General features: G+C 35.8%; 1 protein-coding gene across 1 annotated transcript; it reads left to right on the top strand.

Annotated features, from left to right (window-relative positions):
• Positions 1–372: 372 nt before the first annotated feature.
• Positions 373–16704, top strand: LOC123704106. The gene is made up of 9 exons (XM_045652394.1): positions 373–446; positions 10244–10375; positions 11400–11521; positions 11918–12021; positions 12691–12839; positions 13488–13562; positions 13935–14050; positions 14692–15051; positions 16025–16704. The coding sequence occupies exons 2-9, from the start codon at positions 10249–10251 to the stop codon at positions 16493–16495; spliced, it is 1524 nt and encodes a 507-aa protein (XP_045508350.1). The 5' UTR covers positions 373–446; positions 10244–10248; the 3' UTR covers positions 16496–16704.
• The last annotated feature ends 3487 nt before the right edge of the window (positions 16705–20191 follow it).

Raw genomic sequence — 20191 nt, 5'->3', positions numbered from 1 at the left:
ATTTTTGACAAACAAAATAGGTATATCCTTGAATGATCTGCAGAGTACATATTAAAATTAATATTTCCAGCATCATAAATAGTTAAAAATAATTTTGATACGCACATATAATTTTGATGTGGACATTTGCAATATCTAAAATATTGAATAGTCCATAATTTACTTTTAAAAGTTTAGCGTTACTAAAAAGTAACAGATAATCTTAACTATAATTTAAATAAGAATAGTTTTATTCTTTAAACGTCTGAAATTACTTGCATTTTTATCGATTCATTTATTTATTTTACAACGTACGATTTTTAAACTTGGAACCACGACACAACCGGCACAACCGGTACAACACTAACGTTGCTAATATGGAAGTGAAATGTGGTGAAATGCTTGACAACCGCTACGCGAAACTAGTAGGAAGTAAATAACAAAAGTGTTTTTAAATTAAAAACTTGGTGAGTGCTTTTATTACATTGTTAACGTACTTTTGTATTTATTAAAACAAAACCAATAAGTTATAAAATATAAGAAGATGCGTATTGAATACACCATAATTTTAGAGTCGTCATCTCGCCTTTACCGGTGGCAAATCATAAACGACTTGTAAATAATATGTTAATCTTTCAGGAATATCATAAATTATATATGAAGCAGATTATAAAATCCTTCGAGACGCGTTTAGAAAGTGGACAAATATTATTTTTCAAATTCGTTCTTTGTATAGGTCACTGACGTTTTAGGTTGTCATTTGTATATTTTGTGATCGTACCTATTTTATGAAAGCAAATGATCGGTATATCATCGTTAAATAATATAAGAGAGTAAATATAACATTGATTGTACAGTGCGGAGTGTTATCAGGTATGTTTATTGTATAGATTATTACAATGGAAATATTTTTGCAAACATGGGTGCATAAAAGATAGTATTGTCAAATTTTGAATTACAAAAAATGATTTATGTGTGAAGAAATCAACGTTTATTCTATTTTATATTTATTTATTTATTGAGAATTAATGTATTTTGAGAAGAATAAAAAATCACCACTGAGTACCTATTTATTTGATGAAGGCTACTTAAAAATCCTCTTCCTTGGTATTGAAGCTTGCTAATTTATTTGGTAATGTATAAAAATAAGACACAAACATGTAGAAATACATTTATTAAAATTAATTTATAAAAGCCAGTCATATTTTTGAAAAAAATTATGTTCGATGATTTATAAAACACATTGAAATGTACTGGACAAAAGAAGTAAATTAAAACATACAATGGTGTCAATTTCTAAAATTAACATGTGGTTGTAAATTTAAACATGTGATGTTTATTATAATCTCTGTACACTATCACTACTGTTACATATATTGAATACTAGTGGTCCGCCCCGGCTTCGCCCGTGGTACATATTCATGTTTTCTCTACATAAGAACCATCCTTGTACTTCAAGGAATATAATAAAAAAAGAATTAAAGAAATCGGTTCAGCTGTTCTAAAGTTATGTGCTTACCAACACATTTTGGGATTCATTTTTATATTATAGACTAGCTGGTGCGTTGTGCGCGGGCTGCAAGCAGCCCGCGAGCCCCTTTTGCCCCTGGGTTGAAGCAATAGGGCAGTCATTAGAAAATGTGTTAGAATTCCCAGTCCATTTGTAATTTTCTGCTAACAGCGATCTCACAGTCAGTCGGTATTGCTTATAAATTCCCCATTCAAGTATTTTCCACTCCGGGAGGCTGTCCACCTTCGAGAGAGCGTAGTGCGCGGGCTGCAAGCAGCCCGCGAAGCATCCCAGGACAGAAATCTTCAGTCATTTGAAAATGCATTAAAATTCCCCGTCAATTTGCTTTTATCTGCTAACAGCGATTCTACAGTCAGTCGTTAATGATTATAAATTCCCCATTCAAGTATTTTACACTCCGGGAGGCTGTCCACCTTCGAGGGAGCGTAGTGCGCGGGCTGCAAGCAGCCCGCGAAGCATCCCAGGGCAGAAATCTTCAGTCATTTGAAAATGCATTCGAATTTCCTATCCATTTGTTACATCTCCTAACAGCGATTCTACAGTCAGTCGGTAATGCTTATAAATTCCCCATTCAAATATTTTCTATTCCGGGGGGCTGTCCACCTTCGAGGTTGCGTGGTGCGCGAGCTGCAAGCAGCTCGCGGCTCATCCCAGGGCAGAAATCTTCAGTCATTTGAAAATGCATTCGAATTTCCTTTCCATTTGTAACATCTGCTAACAGCGATTCTACAGTCAGTCGAAACTGCTTATAAATTACTTATTCAAATGTTGTTAAATTTTTGAAACGTCTTATCGATAGCGGGCAGTGACTTTTCATAATAAACTGTTCAAGAGTTAACCTAACACGCTCGTCGCTTCGCTCCTCGCTACCTATTTGAATATTTAGGCCGGCCGCTGCCGCGACTCGCTCGCTTCGCTCGCTTGGCTCGTGCGATAGGTAGTTCAAAAGTTAACCTAACACGCTCGTCGCTTCGCTCCTCGCTACCCATTTGAATATTTAGGCCGGCCGCTGCCGTGACTCGCTCGCTTCGCTCGCATGGCTCGTGTGGTAGTTCAAAAGTTAACCTTACACGCTCGTCGCTTCGCTCCTCGCTACCTAAACTGCTTATAAATTACTTATTCAAATATTGGTAAAATTTTTGAAACGTCTTTTCGATAGCGGGCAGTGACTTTTCATAATAAACTGTTCAAGAGTTAACCTAACACGCTCGTCGCTTCGCTCCTCGCTACCTATTTGAATATTTAAGCCGGCCGCTGCCGCAACTCGCTCTCTTCGCTCGCTTGGCTCGTGCGGTAGGTAGTTCATAAGTTAACCTAACACGCTCGTCGCTTCGCTCCTCGCTACCTACATATTTGAATATTTAGGCCGGCCGCTGCCGCGGCTCGCTCGCTTCGCTCGCTTGGCTCGTGCGGTAAGTAGTTCAAAAGTTAACCTAACACGCTCGTCGCTTCGCTCCTCGCTACCTATTTGAATATTTACGCTGGCCGCTGCCGTGACTCGCTCGCTTCGCTCGCTTGGCTCGTGCGGTAGTTCAAAAGTTAATAAATATTTTCTACTCCGGGAGGCTGTCAACCCTCGAAGTTGCGCGGTGCGCGGGCAGCAAGCAGCCCGCGGTGCCGTCTTTTGCCGATGCTATTCAATTACCCTTCCTACTATGGAAATTTCCATACAAAATTTTCGAAAAAAAAAAATTTCGCTTTTTAGCAAAAATTTTTATGTGCCTGGAAGCGGAACAAGTTTTTAAACATTTTTTACCTTGGTGACTCCAACCTAAGTGCCACCAGTTCAGAGAGCCGTTGAATTTCGTGATGTATGGAAAATGGAAACCGGGGGTCGGAGAGAAATTCTGAGTTTGCAGTTTTGTAAATCTGACCAATCAGAGCACAGAAGTCAATTTTCAGACCGATCGTGACGGAACCGGCGCCACCATCTTGCTTTGAAAAATTGGCCATTTTTTGAAAAAAAATTGCGTCCAATTTGAAATTTCTCGATTGCCCTGGTAGCACCCCATCTTCCTGATCATTTTTTAGTTCTACACCCCCCACCTATCTCGCGCCGTTTCAGAGAGCCGTCGAATTTTGCGTTGTATGAAACTCGGAAACCAGCGATGGAAACTCGATTATGAGTATGCCAACTTAATATGCGACTCGATTAAAGCCCCTGTGCCAAGTTTCAGCGTGATCGGACCAGCGATGGCCGTTTTAGAATTTGTATGGCGGCGGCCATTTTTTCCGCCATTTTGAATTTTTTTCACTATCTGTGGTAATTGCTCGAGGTCTACTACAAGTTTAGTTTGAGCACCCCAGATGCAGCTGCTACCGTTTGCGCGGGCCGTTGACCGTCTTCGCGAGATGTGGGAAAGTTTAAGATTTCGGATTTTTCTGGATATCCTGGGAGCTGGGCGAGTACGAACATGGTGTGAGTGTATTTCCGCGACGCGCCACCTCGTCTAAATTTACGTTTTTATGTTTGCGCCAAAAATGGAAAAATTCCAAAATCGAGCGACCCACTATGGCTCCCTGGTAGCGTCCCAGGGTGGTGATCATTTTTAGTTCCGGGACCCCCCACCCAACTCGCACCGTTTCCGCGGGCCGTTGGATTTTACGTTGTATGAAAGTTGGAAACGGGGGCCCGGAGCCACTCGAACGGGGCACCGATCGATTCGCCGGCTCGAACAGAACACGTGTGCCAAATTTGAGACGTAAGGATTCATAAACGGCGATTTTGGCAAAGTACGGCGGCCATCTTGTTTTCGCGAAAATCCCCATTTTTCCACCTCCCCTGGTAATCGCCACCAGTTCTGAGCATTTTTTGTTCAGACACCCCCCCTCCAGGTACCACCGTTTTTGCGCACCTCCAGGGGTCCACTTGGTTTTCGAAGATGATCGAGATCGCTATATTTTTCCGGTGGTCACTGGGAGCACCTCTACACGATCACGTCGAAATCCCCCCAACTTTCCCTGTAGTTTCCGAGAAACCCGATGTCAGTCAGTCAGTGAGTGAGTGGTAGTGTAGCTTTATATATATATGATAATATAATAAAAATTGAGAGGTCTAGGGACACCTGAATGGAACAAAGTTTTATGAGTGAGACAGACGGAGAAACATGTACACGCTGCACGGCTTATAACTATAGCAAAAAGTGTCATTAGAACTTTTTTCTTTATTTTTCCATCTTGATGAGATATTATTAAATAAAAAGGCAGTTTATAAACCCTATTGTATTTTAACTCTTTGAATATAAAGTACAGTTAACTTAGATGAATCATATATGCTGTATCATCAAATACTCTTATGACCTCAAAGTAAGATGTATGGGTACTGCCTTATTTAGAGTGAGTCAGGAAATAAATATAAAAGAATGACATTACTGTTTAGAGTTCTATGCCACTAAGAAGGAAAATTAGAATTACTCAATTGATTTATTATATATATAATATTTATATTATGTATGGTTATCTATATCTATACTAATAATAATATTTAAAGAGGAAAGGTTTGTATGTATGGTTTTCACCAGAGGCGGCTTGCCCTAAGGAGCGCTGGTGCAGTGAACTCCCATAAATAATTATAATAAAATCATACTCCTTAATTTCATTATTAATATTAATTATTACTATTTAAAATCAATCGTAATCGTAAAAATAAAAAAAACTATCGGCAATACCAATGAATATATCCATCATTCCATCATCCCATACACCTGTAGGTATAATACTGTATTATAAAACGCGCGTAGCGGAGCGCTCACGATTGCGCTCCAATGAAAAAATATTTAGTACAATTTCTAATACGAAATCCAATAGGAGTGAAAGAGATAGTTTTGTCAGAGTCCTGCGCGTGAAACAGAAGATTTTCTATGAAAAAATAGCAAAATTCGGAGCGCCGCTCCCGCAAACGTTGCCGGTTCGTTTTTACCGCGCGCCCTGGCGCCCGTACAAGACAGCGATTTCGCGCGACGTTGCCTATATAAACAAACACTCTAGTCAACTTGACTGCACGCGCGCGAATGTATATTCGGGAATTTTCTAATTAAAATCATAAGATACGTGTTGACTGTTGAAATAGCCTGTAGTTATCAGTATTACTTGTGAGTGTTAAAATGGACAATTATAATGTGGCGTTCATTAAAAAGTGTGTTAAAACGTTACAAATTCGGCTTGAATTGAAAGCTAAGGGACCGCCACGGCCTGAACTTGACCTTACGCAAAAATGTACGACAAAAACGAAAGCATATACGCGTGTGTTTAAATCCGAACAATATGTGAAAACACCGTGGTTGTGTGGTTGTGATGAACATGAAAGCAACAAACTATTTTGTTTTCCGTGTCTTTTATTTGAAGCGGGCGAGCCGGCGGAGGTGAGAGTGCTTGGACTGAAACGGGCGTTGACGACTTAGCTCATCTTTCAATCAAGATGAAAAAACATTCGACATTAGACATAAGACATTCGTAAAGCACTAGATTCCGCGTACCGAAAGTCAATACGCGAGTTCAATGACCGTGTCGATGAAAACATACATATTTTACGAAGGTTAATAGATTGTGTCAAGTTATAGATATTTTTGCACACCAAAAAGAAAGACGTATGCATTTCCTTTATAAGTATTTTTTTAATTAAATTGTACTGCTTTACACCATGTATTTTCAGTGTTTTATTTCAAGTGAACACCCATAAAATTTTGTCACGAGCCGCCTCTGGTTTTCACGCATAAACTACTGAACCGATTATAATGAAATTTAGCACACATATAGAGGGTTACTTGGATTAACACATAAGATAGGTTTTATCAAGGAAATCCCACGGGAACGGGAACTATGCGGTTTTCCTTTGAAAAGGCGGGTGAAAACGCGGGCGAAAAGCTAGTAAAGAGTAAAAATGAATGAAGTCCTCGTCATTGTCATCAATTATAGCTGTTTTGGTGTTGCAAATGTTTAAAAAGCTAATGACAATAAAGCAAATAAGTGTATTTAGAACTAAAAAACTTTGAATGAAGTAGGAAAATAATATAACTATGTAGCCCAAATTGTTCAAAATTTAACAAACTGTATACTAGAAGCACACCCCGGACACTCCATACAAAATTATCGTTTTGACAGTCACACTGTAGAGACTGCAAATGTGTGTGTTAACGCTTTATGGTTGACACATTTTTGACTAGCGTAAAAAAAAATCGCGTTTTTCTGATGAAATACATCCGTAAACAGCACAATATCTAACCATTTTCTACGAAAAACGATAATCCAAAATCCAAAATAATAAAATTACTTTAAGTCAATTTGATTAATGTTGTCAATCTTCGTTGCGTATCGTCCCTGTAGAAAAATATGGACCATTTTATGTCTGATCGTGCGGGGTGAGGTAAGTGTTTAATTTTGGCGGGAGGCGGAGAGTGTCCGTTCTGTAGCGTTTAGCTACTATTATGTATTCTGTGCTAGAAGCCTTCTTCACTGACTACTCTTACTATAAAAATTATATCAAAATTCATTGCATGTTTTTGAAGATATAAGCACTAAGCATGCAGCAGAATCACAGCGGAAAACAACTTTGTTTTATACAATGAAGTGATATACAGTATACTCCCTACTAATATTATAAATGTGAAAGTTTGTGAGGATGAATGAATGCTTGTTACTCTTTCACGCAAATACTGCTGAACCGATTACAATGAAATTTTGTTTGTAGTAGCTGAAGACCCAGAATAAGACAGGGTTTTTCTTTGAAAATTCGGGTGAAGCCGCGGGTGGAAATCTTGTAGATTATAATATTGTAAAAGTCCTATCCTACAAGGAATATCTCTAGCACTTCAAAGTACTTAATATGCAGAGCATGTCTTGTAATAAATTATCATAATTATCTAACATTAAATCTAGGTGTATAGGCCGTAAAATCAATTTGGTTACTATGTACCATTGTATTTCATATTTAGCACACATCTTAGGCGCAAGTAATAATGATGAAAAAGTTAATGATTCACAATATTTTTCATATGTATAGATTGTATCACTTCACTATATAAATAAAATAAAAATTTTAAACAAAGTTTTCTGCTGCGTCTGTCTGTCTGTTTGCGATAAGATGTAAAACTACTGTAGCAAATTTAAATGTATTTTAACTGTTTACCAATGAGTAGCGTGGTTCTTGAGAGAGGTTTTAGTATGTTATTTATTAAGTTTTAAAAAGTGCGAGCGAAACCGGTGACAGAAAGTAAAATTTAGTAAAAACGTTGAATAGCGGTCCGCCCCGGCTTCGCCCATGGTACATATCTGGGGGCACGGTAGTGCCCCCGCCAAGACGAACCAAGCGAACAAGCGAAGCGCACGGGCACTACCTACCTTTTCTCGAAGCGCTTCGACGTTTTTTTGAACCCTCATAACTTGGGTTTGGATTATGCTAGATCAACAAAATTTTTGGGATATATTGTCAATAGTAGACTTATTGAACATATTAAGTTTTAATTACATTAGCTTTTATACTTCAGATTTTATTTATATCTAAAAAACGCTAATTTCGTCACTGACTCACTGATGATCATCAAAATTCTTAAGGTATTTCCTAATGTCCTAGAAAGCTGAAATTTTGTATGTAAGCTAGTATTAGCACACAAACAACAAAAAAATTATAAAACTTGTAACTTTCATCCCCCAACCCCTTAAACTAGGGGATGGGAGTTTGTATGAGACCTGTAATTTTAAATTAAATTTTGATGACGCTAGAGGTCTAATCTAATAATCTAAAACTTGGTTCCCCTAGATATATATGTGTATAGGTACTCCTTGTTAAAAAAAAAATAAAACTTTAATCGACATATAAAATTTTGTTACAAACAACTTACAAAAAGAAATGAAATCCCACCAAAAACATTTTCATGTAAAATGTTGCCAAGACGAGCCCATATGACTCGCACTGTCAAAAAGTTATCAGATCTCATGTAGAGCCAAGCTTCTAACACTACACGCCCTAACTCTACAAGGCCTAACTTCACAAACTCTACACCTTAGTCAAAATATGTGGCTTGGCCGTTCGTTGCTACAAGAACTATTGTATAACACAAAAGTAATGAACAGTGAATTAATTTTTCACCTTACGCCGATGTGAATGTAGCGAAATGGCCAAGCCACATATTTTGACTAAGGTGTAGAGTTTGTGAAGTTAGGCCTTGTAGAGTTAGGGCGTGTAGTGTTAGAAGCTTGGCTCTACATGAGATCTGATAACTTTTTGACAGTGCGAGTCATATGGGCTCGTCTTGGCAACATTTTACATGAAAATGTTTTTGGTGGGATTCACGTTTTCTCTACATAAGAACCATCCTCGTACTTCAAGGAATATAATAAAAAAAGAATTAAAGAAATCGGTTCAACTGTTCTAAAGTTATGCGCTTACCAACACATTTTGGGATTCATTTTTATATACGAAAAAAAAAAATATACAACCAACTCAACAAATACTGCACTGATTCCCATTCTGTAGATACTATAGCTTGATTGCACCGCGGTGTAGGTATAGATGTGTTGAGGCAGGGATCGGATAAGAAAGTGCCTTTGAAATTAACTTAACGGGTATAAAAAAATGAAGTCCCATGTCCCCTAGTGGGGTAAGGTGCAGATGCATTATACATCTGTTTCACTGATCGATTTTCTTTTAGGGACTAGTTGGTGATCAGCCTTCTGTGTCCTTCCAGACCGAGACACATTTTTTTTTTCTTCGTCTCCACCAGGAATCGAACCCAGGACCCCTCGGTGCTACGCTCACGCGTCAACCACTGTACCATGGAGGGTTCCCGGTAACGGGTATACTTATAGCATTATAAGCAGGAACTACCTTAATTCCTGGATGTTTATTTCTTGTAATCTATAATATTACTAACATATCATAGGGTTGGATATTTTAATTTTGTCTACTTCAGATTTGACCTTGATAAACTAGTTATAAATGAATATTGAATTGAATTTTGCATTTGTGATGCACAAGGAAAAACCACTATTTAACTTGATTTGAACACTGTTTAAATTTTCTGGTAAATACATGTACATATTGTATATTAATATGTATAATATCTACTGAATCTTTTAGCAGTAAATATTTATAGTACATATAGTTTTTTCAGGGTTCAAGTTTAGAAATGAGAAACTTCAACATATGTATTTAAACACTGTTTATTCATTATATTATGTAGCCAAACATTTCAAACAATACAGCAAGCATAGTCAGACAGACAGACATACAAATTCATCTAAAAATGTGTGTGGATATATAACAAAATTGACTTAACATATTACAAAAATTAAACATTTTAACAATGTTTCAACTGTTGCTAAACAATGTTTATCATGATCTTATAATGATTATGATTCTAATTATAAAACGCTCCATACAATAATTCTGATTCTAACATGTTCCATAATTTTTTTTTATTTATTTATTAAAAAAGGTTCTTCACCAGTTCTTACATAATATGTATCTTTCACGTTAAACATTAACAATAAGATTTATAGTTTATACATTATTATGCACAACTATTAACAGATGAACACTACATTCACAGAAATTAGTAATAAATTAGGCGATATCTATACACAATATATCTATACAATTAAACAAAAAAGAAATGTGTGTGCTCTTATCATTAAAGAGTTCTGATTGTATGAAAATGATTCTGATTCTAAACCATTCCACCATGATTCTGATTCTAAACCATTCCGCACAATGATTCTGATTCTGAACCGTTCCAGGTAAAATGTCGAGCGGCCGCGGCAGAGGCTACACCGGGCGGCACCACATTCGCGAACCTCGCCCGGGTGACGCGGACAACGAGGAGGTTAACGCTGTGCGAACATTGACTGAATTGAGTCCGAGGTCCACAGGTAATCTATAATAAATATTGTTATACTTAAGTGTATGTTTGTTTTGAATATATTTATTGTATATAGCAAGATGATGTATTTGTGTGTTGTGTTTTTTTTAATAACTACTGGAATACTTGTCTCTAAAGCAAGGAATTTGTAAACGATCCCTAATTCAATAACTTGAATGCGCTTTACCTTGCTTAACTGAACCTACATTAACGATCGGTGAGTGTCAAAAGCGGTAATTCAGTATTGCACTGAAATAGTATTTAAATATAAATAGGCGCAAACTATTGGTTGTTACTTGTATAATGTATATTTGCTAGACGCTGAAAGCACATTTTTAATTCAATCATTTGTATAAATAATTCATCTATTATCACTCAAAACATTCCATCAGTTGCTTGAACTTTCTAGATCATACCATTTGAATTTAGAACCTTGTAAAAGATTATTTTTAGAATCTTCCATAACATTCTATCACCACCTCTCTCTATCTCTCTCTCTCCCACATATCTCTATCACCACATAGATCCTTCTTAAACCTTGTAGAACATTCCATAACATTCTAGATCATTACATCGACTTCTATTACGTTCCATTCTTCAACATTCCATTACGTTCTAGAACATTCCAATACTTTCTAGAACATTCCAATGCCTTCTAGAATATTCCATCACCTTGTAGAACATTCCATCATCTTCTAGAACATTCCATCACCTTCTAGAACATTCCAATAACCTTCTAGATCATTCCATCATCTTCTAGAACATTCCATCACCTTCTAGATCATTCCATCACCTTGTAGAACATTACAATACCTTCTAGAACATTCCAATACCTTCTAGAACATTCCAATACCTTCTAGAACCTTCCATTTACCATCTAGAACATTCCATTACCACCAATAACATTCTAGAACCTTCCATAACCTTCTAGAACATTCCAGAACATTCTAGAACATTCCATCGCTCGTTCCACGCACGCAAAGCAAATAATGACGCTTGTATTCCAGCTAAACGTACGCACGCAATGATTTCAGACGCGAAACTGGGGGATGGGGAAGCGAAAGACGAGCAGACGCAGCAAGAGGAGACGGGTGACGAAGATAGTATGCACGGCATGTTGACGGTGGACGAACAGTTTGCGCCGTTATTGACTTTGGTAAGTTTAAAATTATTTTTTACTGATTCCAAAAAAGGAGGTAATCGATTCGATTGTATTTTTTTAGCTTTGTTTGGCGAGGTAACTCGGTACCAATTGGGAGAATCAATTTTGTTATTTTTCTTTATTTAACAGATAAGATTTCTGTCCGCGGCTTCGCTCGCGTTTTCTCATCAACCCGAATTGTTTCTGTTCCTGTGGGATTTACGAGATAAAAAGTTTAAAACAAAATTTCACTGTATTGGGTTCAGTAGTAATAAAAAATCCTTTATAATATTAGTAGGATGGTGCCTGCCATGTGGTCTTATTTATATTAGGTTATGCTTTTGTTAAAAAATAATTATTAACTATGTATATTGTATGTAGTGATTAATATTGTTTTGAACAAAATTTCAGCTGGAACAATTCACGCCAGGCGAAGACGGGATACAGTTTAACAGAAAATTGAGGCAGTTTGAAACGACCGTCACAGAATTATGTCCAGATGAGGCGAGGTTACAGTAAGTATTGGTTTAGCTGACTTTGTAAAAAAGAGATGGTTTTTTAAGTTGTTTCAGAAATTCTGATGTTTGCATGTTGTGTTACGATTATCTTCTGCTATTTGTAATAATAATCAAATTTAAAACTTGTCCTGAAAATTTGTGGTAATAAAAAGTAATATTCCGTTGGATGGACATTTTGCTATGATTGTGAACTTTTTTATGTAAAAAAATCTGATTTTAATGTTATATATATTAACCAAAATCTCATTTTAAGTGAATAAGGAAATCATTTTCCATGTCAGTTTACATTTTAAATACAAATAAACAATTTAATTTCACCAAAATCGCTTAAAAAACAAAAGTTTTTTCATTTTTTTTAATTATTATTTTTTATGTTACACTTTGTAGTTATACATCATTCACAATGTTTGACGATAGTATGAATTGAAAGAAAGAAGCACGCTCAAATCACGTATCAATATCACTGCTTTATTCCTTCAATAATTAATTTTTAAGCTATTGCATAGCGTCTATCCGAATCTAGAAATTCCGTAACGAAAAAACCTCACGCTCCCCACTCCGGCGGAGGTGTGGCTTGAAGGCATAGCATGCAATAGCGCAATCGCGGCAGTCCCCGAGTGACACGTCGTTTTATTTTTTTTATCTTTAAAACATTCCGTTCCACAGACAAGCGTTCGCAACATTCCGCGCGGCGGCCCTCCAAAGCTCGGTGACGTCACGCAAGCTGGCCACAGTGGGCGCGGCCTTCACGCGCCAGCAGCGGCAGGGCTTGCTGCGGGCGTCGCTGTTGAACATTATGCAGGCGACTTTTAGCAGTGAGTATGGGAAAAATGAGGAAAAAGTATGAAAACATCCCGAAAGAACAAAAAAAAACGAAAAAAAGGGCAAAAATCGCGAAAATACCAAAAAAATGTGAAAAAAATCGCGAAAATACCAAAAAATGTGCAAAAATCACATGTTTTCGTACCAAAAGTGTCAATAACTAGCCAATAAAGGTCCAATTACGTTGAAAAACACAAAAAACCTGTCATGTAACAAAATCCGCTCGGTGACGTCACGCAAGCTGGCCACAGTGGGCGCGGCCTTCACGCGCCAGCAGCGGCAGGGCTTGCTGCGAGCGTCGCTGTTGAACATTATTCAAAAAAATCGAAAAAACGAAAAAAAAATGAAAAAATCACGTGTTTTCGTACCAAAAATGTCAATAAATCAGCTAAATATCGTCTAATTACGTTGAAAATACACAAAAAATTAACTTAACGTGACGTCACGCAAGCTTGCCTCGGTTAAAAAATCTATTTAAAATACTTTTTTTTTTCGTATGAACTACTCAAGAAAAGTGATATAATGGACATTATACATGCATTATCATTATACACTACATAAATATCTTTATTTTTTATTTATATACATATAACAAATAAAAAAATGCTGTTTATTTAAATATAAAATTATTATAATTACAGAATTGGAAGTGTTGGAGCGATCAAATCCATTGTACCTGATAAATGCTGCTAACTTGATTGGAGATTATTTTGCTGGTATGTATATTTTCTATTTTAATACATAAATCCATACTAATATTATAAATGCGAAAGTAACTCTGTCTGTCTGTCTGTCTGTTACTCAATCACGCCTAAACTAATGAACCAATTTGCATGAAATTTGGTCTGGAGATATTTTGATACCCGAGAAAGGACATAGGCTATCTTTTATTGCGAAATATGTACCACGGGCGAAGCCGGGGCGGACGTCTAGTTAATTATAAATAAGTACATAATAACATATTATATTTAATCTTAACTAAAATTATGAACAACGGATTTTGATGAAATTTTGCATTGATGTAGCTTATGTACCAGAACAACACATTAGCTAATACTTTAAAAAAAAGTATAAATCGTTTATTTCAGAGGCGCGCCTGTGCAATGGTAAAAAGGTTCACATCTTGGCCGGGCCACTGGTTCAGTACATGCGTGCTTTGCTCGCCAGCGATGATATTAGAGCACACAGGAGTCTGGCAACACAGGTTAAATTTTTTAATATTTTTGGGACAATTTTCACACACGGCACGATCTGATCCCATACTAAGCTTTCGCTTGTGTTATGGAAACCAGATGGCTGAGAAACATACTTATTACTTATATAGATAATTAACACCCAGACACAGAGCAAACATCTATGTTCATCACACAAACATTTGCCCCGGATGGGAATCGAACCCGCGACCTCTGGCTTGGAAGGCTACCACTACCAACCAAGCCAACCGGTCAGTCAAGTAATTATTTATTTATTTGTAGTAATTATTGCTAATAGTTTATTTTACGACACGACTATAATCAATCTATACAAATATTATAATGCTGAAGAGTTTGTTTGTTTGTTTTGTTTTTTCGCGGTTTTTCCCGCATTTCTCAGCTCCTATTGGTCTTAGCGTGATGTTATATAGCATATAGCCTTCTGCAATAAATGAGCTATCTAACACTGAAATAATTTTTCAAATGGATTCAGTATTTCCTGAGATTAGCGCGTACAAACAAACAAACCAACTCCTCAGCTTTATAATATTAGTATAGATAAAAGACAGTTTATCATAATAGGAGAGAATCATCGAAATACAAAAAACAATTAGATTAAAAAATGTAATAACACCCAAAACATCTGTTACAGCTAATGCAAAACGGTCGGGAACTGCTATCAATACTATCACAAGAACTAGACGAGCTATCAATATCAATCCGTCTCCGTCTGCTCACACCGCCTTCCACGAGCATCATATGGCTGCTGCTCTCCGCAGACCTGTGTCTGAACAAGTTCCTGCCCCTACCGAACACGTTGCAGCAGTTCTACGCTTCACATTTGGATCTGACAAGCGATGAGAGCTTCAGTGAGGTGTCTTATGGGTCGTGGAAGAAGGATGTGGTGACGGAGGCTGTGCAGCAAATGGCGAATGTTGGTATCAACCAGGAGGACGATAATAAGCCAAAGTTGAGGCCGATTCTGGGTGCCGGGGCCGGGCTGTTGAGACAGGTGCGTTTTATTAAGTTTTTACTAGCTTTCCGCCCGCAGCTTCGTCCGCGTTGACTAAAACCTAATCCATACTAATATTATAAATGCGAAAGTAACTCTGTCTGTCTGTCTGTTACTCAATCACGCCTTAACTACTGAACCAACTTGCATGAAATTTGGTATAGAGATATTTTGATACCCGAGAAAGGACATAGGCTACTTTTTACCCCGGGACATAGGATAGGTTTTATCCCGGAATTCCGACGGGAATGGAAACTATGCGGGTTTTTCTTTGAAAACGCGGGTGAAGTGCGGGCGGAAAGCTAGTAAAATATATATACTAAAACTTTCCTCTTGAATCACTCTATCTATTTTGAAAAACCGCATCAAAATCCGTTGCTTAATTTTAAAGATTTAAGCATACAAAGGGACATAGGGACAGAGAAAGCGACTTTGTTTTATACTATGTAGTGATAGCATGTAGAATAGAAATGAAAGATTAAGGGCTGGCGCCGATATGATGAAGCGCAACGTAGCTCACTTTCTATTGTCAAACTATTATCGAAATTATCATCATTAAAATAACGGTCAAAAAAGGCAGTGGCCATTCGCGTGTGATGCTTCGATGCTCCCCGAAATAAATTGTTGTTACATATTTGATTTTGAATTTTATTTTAGTTAAAACAATATCGAAAATAGTTTGACAACGAAAAATGCGCTGCGCTTCGCCATATCTGCGCCGGGCCTAAAGGATTTAAACGCTATTTATACAGTTTATTAAAAAAAAAGTTGTTTACACAGTGGGTCATAATATAACTATATATTTATTAAAAGCTTCTTACATGCCAAATAATTAAAAAAAATTATGATTTTCTACAATGTTTACTAGCAGGGGACAATTTAATATACCACTCATCAAGGCTTCATAATTAAACTATTGCACAATCAGTATATTTTACAATCATATATTTATTTATTATACAATAATTTACAGGAACAACAAGACTTCGACACATGGAGCACAAAGAGCAGTCTAACAAAACGTTACGATCTCAACTCGTGGCGGCAAGATGAGAAGGAAGAACCGGCTTTCAACCCAAGTGTCCCGCCACCAAATTATCAAGAATACCCATACAATTACCAAGAAAACTTTTATCTCCAACAAGGAGATGGCAAATACATACAAAACGCCCAAAATGTCACAGAATATCCGGAAAAAATCAACAACGAAGTCCAAAAAGCGTGTCGGAAAGAAGACAACGATGACAAGAAATACAAGTCTAAAGATAACCTCAACGATGATGAGAAATTTCGTTCGGTATCACGTAATTCGTCACGACAGAAGATAAGAAGGAATAGCAATGAATCGGCAGACGTTAAAGCTAGGAGGCATGTTAGTGATGTGCCGAGGAATCACAAGTACTGGGATCATGATGATCGGTGTGATAAAGACTATAATAGTTAGTGATGTGACGGTTTATTATAGTGTAGTGTTGTGCTTAGTGACAACGGTGATGATGGATTTTGAGGTACGGTAAATTTATGTGGTAAAGTTGGTAGCGAGATTGGAATTAAATTTGTGGTTGAGATTTGTTGAAGTAGTTTTTTGTTGCGTAATGTTAGTTTGGATGTGAAACAGCTAGGTGTAATATGGAAATATACTATAATAAATATACAATTAGGGCCGATTTTTCAATCCTTAGTTAAAATGTATCCGTCCAATAAAGTATTACACGAACATTTTAAAATGTCACCTGTAAACTGTCAAATACGGACATGAGATTCCTCCAAAACCATGGTTTTTTTAAATATAAGGACATCCCCAAATGTGTTACCTCTACGATCTGTCCTATTCGACTAAGCCACGCAAGTACGCCAGTGCATCTAGAAAAATCAGGATATCTGCGCTTGACTGATACATGTGAGATTCTTATAAATCTATGTAATGTAAAACTATCCACAACGTGACATTGGCAAAATTGTGGCAACGCAGCACTGCCATTCATAAAATAAAATTGAAAACATTTTTGAAATGGTAGTTGTGATGTTATTTGATGAATAAGTTTTAACCAACGATTGAAAAATCAGCCCTTATATAATAATACTATTGAAAAAAATTGAAACAAAGGAAATTAATAATAAAAAGAACAAGGAGCATAATATTAGTAGTACAGAACAAGGAGCATAACAAGTAAATTTAACTTAGCCATTTCTTTTTTTATATTAAATCTCAACCACATATTTTGGTTTGATCATGGTGACTATACCAGCCCCCCTAGACAAGTGGCTTTCGTTTAGCGTAACGTTTGATAGAATAGATTATGAATGTATAAGATTGACGTAAGCTGTCGATACATTTATCTATCATACGTTACGCTAAACAAAAGCCACTTGTCTAACCCCCCAGCAAGAAATTTACTCTAAAATTGAGGAAAATGCGTGACAAGCACCTCGGGCACACATTTATGTAGGAAGCTAGAATTTAGCATAATATTAATTTCTAGAAATCCATTATAGTATGGATGAATTTAATATTTGAAATCTAGCTTTCACAACTTCTAGATATGTTCTGGATAGCCTATCTGTCAGTTAAAATAATAAATATGTCAAAAAGTGTTCAATAAGCTATCTAGGACTTGATAAGTTGTGAAACCGGCCCTTAGTCTTAAATTTAATAAATTCATAAAAAAATACTTATTTTTGTCCATAATTTGGTATTTGTACTAAAAATTTCATTTGACACAGTATGTATATATTGTAGGACACTAGTTAATTATTTTTTATTTATTAGCATTCATAATATTATAAATTATAATGTCATGTCCAATTAAGTTTAGATTTTGTTAAAATAGTATTATTATATTAACAAAACACAATTAAAATTCAATATGTAGTAATCAAATTCATTTTTTTTAATTAACATTAATTTTATTGACATTAATTGATTTAACTCTACAAAGAAAAATATTAAAAAGCAACTTTTAATATTTACATACTGTGCCAACAGCTATTAGCTAGTTCAATAAAGAAACGAATCTTCAATGGCGGCGCTTATCATTCCCTCTCGCTCACACACGGCCGTACGGTATGCAAAAAAAAAGGGAAAAATTAAATCACTAAAATGTATTTGATTTTCCCTATAATAGTTTTTATCATAAATTTACAATGACAATTATGCATTTGCGAAAGTAAATAATGTTTTATTGGAATTTGACAAAATATGTTCTTTGGGAAAAGTTGTTCAGTTTTATGGGCTTATTACAAGTATTATGGGGATTTTATTACATTCTGTATACGTAAATATGATAATTCATATAAATCACAAAAAAGTTTGTCAACAAACAATTTGAAATAATTAATAAAATAATTATCAATTTACGTTATTTTTATTTTCTTTTTTGCTGATCCTACCATCTGTCAAAGTCAGCTTTGGCCGCCATTGAAGATTCGTTTCTTTATTGAACCAACTAATAATAAGGTTTTCTTTAATACAATAATATAGTTGACGAACAGGCATTTTTTTTATTTATATATTAATTTGCTCAGAACCACCGGAACATGACATAGAAATTGTGTTTTCAAAATATGTAGCTCAATATTATATTATAATATGTGAAAATTACAAAAAAATTAATACACCTATTTTCATCAAAAATGTATTAAAATTGTAGAAAACTTACTTTTCCAAATTATTTATAATTAATGTCTATTTAATAAAATTTAAATGATGTTAAATTATTTCTGTACGATCTCAATATATTCGAGGCATGCTTTATTTAAAAGTTTTTGATGAAAATTGTTGTACATATATATTCTCATTATGTTTAATAAAAATGTACCCTTTGTGGTATTCTATAGCATAATTATAGTGTAAGGGATGATTTTCAAATAAATGGTTGAATAGTTTTTCTAAAATTAAGTACTTTATGATTAAATTTCGTAATCATTTACTTTTACTAATATTATAAATGCGAAAGTCTATGTGTCTGTTACTCTTTTACGGCGATTATTTTTTTTGTAAAATAACTATATTTAACTTGCTGTGCCGCGCGGCTTCACCCACGTACGAAACCGCGGTCGAAATCAAATACATATTTCTTTCTATAGCACATGTGTGTGTGCATATGGCTGATTATTACGATCAAAATTTGAATTTGCCAGTCAGTTCAATTGCCAGCATAATATGTCTGGAAATAAGTATAATAATAATAGGCATAATATGCAGTGGCGTGCCTAGGGTGTAAGGACTGGGCAAGCCCAAATTTTTCAGTGTTTGCTGGGTACCCTTTTCTTCAATTAGGTATACACTGTGTTACTAAGTATGTAATTATGTTCGTTATAAAACTTATAAAAAATGTGAACATACCGAATCAAATCTTCTAAATCTTTACGCGCGCCCGCAAACAGTTGAGTCAAACGTTTACCATTACAATCATATTAAAATCTATATCTATAAATTATATAAAACTGTATGACATTATATTATAAAATTGTACAGATCATTTATATTCTAATTCAAAACGCCGATCTTCCTGAAGGAAATATTTTATAACATCGGAATAGAAGTAGGTACTTAGGTGATTGTTTTAATTCAATTAACAGCTATTTCTCAATGACAGTCATTGTTAATTCAGAAAGGCCGAAGGCGTTCTTGGCCTTGGTTATTTCTTAAATACGTAATTACCTATTTACCTATGAATTCGATTTAACGCTGAGAAAGCACGCTCCGTGGAAGAACTACTAGCAAGAATCGTAAGTACCAAAATATGTGCAAGTTTCATCAGAAGGCTTCTTCTAACCAATTCTCATTCATGAAATCGATTAATTCGTAAACATTACAATTAAAATTTGGTTTATGTGACTTACTGCACACTTCGGGAGTTGGTTTTGTTGAAGAAATTTATTGTTGTTTTACAGTAAAGTTTAATGATTTACCTTTCCCCGCTGAGCACAAAGCAAACCATCACAATTTACAATACAATCTGTGTCGCGACACTAATTTTATCACAAAATTCGAAAAACTTAACCTAAATTACACCGGTATAATCACGCGCTAAACTATACTAACAATAATATTCACGACGTTCGTTCGCGCGACGCGCAATCGTAACTATCTTCACACTGTTAAAGCCCGGCTTTGTTGGCCATATATAAATTGCTA

Source organism: Colias croceus, chromosome 28, assembly GCF_905220415.1.
Source record: "Colias croceus chromosome 28, ilColCroc2.1".
NCBI lineage: Eukaryota > Metazoa > Arthropoda > Insecta > Lepidoptera > Pieridae > Colias > Colias croceus.
This window is presented reverse-complemented; position numbering and strand designations above follow the sequence as displayed.

Excerpts from the sequence above, each read along its gene's own strand:
- LOC123704106 (XM_045652394.1), top strand. The coding sequence starts at position 10,249 with ATGTCGAGCGGCCGCGGCAGAGGCTACACCGGGCGGCACCACATTCGC. Across the intron at positions 13,563-13,934 it reads GATTGGAGATTATTTTGCTG|AGGCGCGCCTGTGCAATGGT; the intron begins GTATGTATATTT and ends CGTTTATTTCAG. Across the intron at positions 14,051-14,691 it reads ACAGGAGTCTGGCAACACAG|CTAATGCAAAACGGTCGGGA; the intron begins GTTAAATTTTTT and ends CATCTGTTACAG.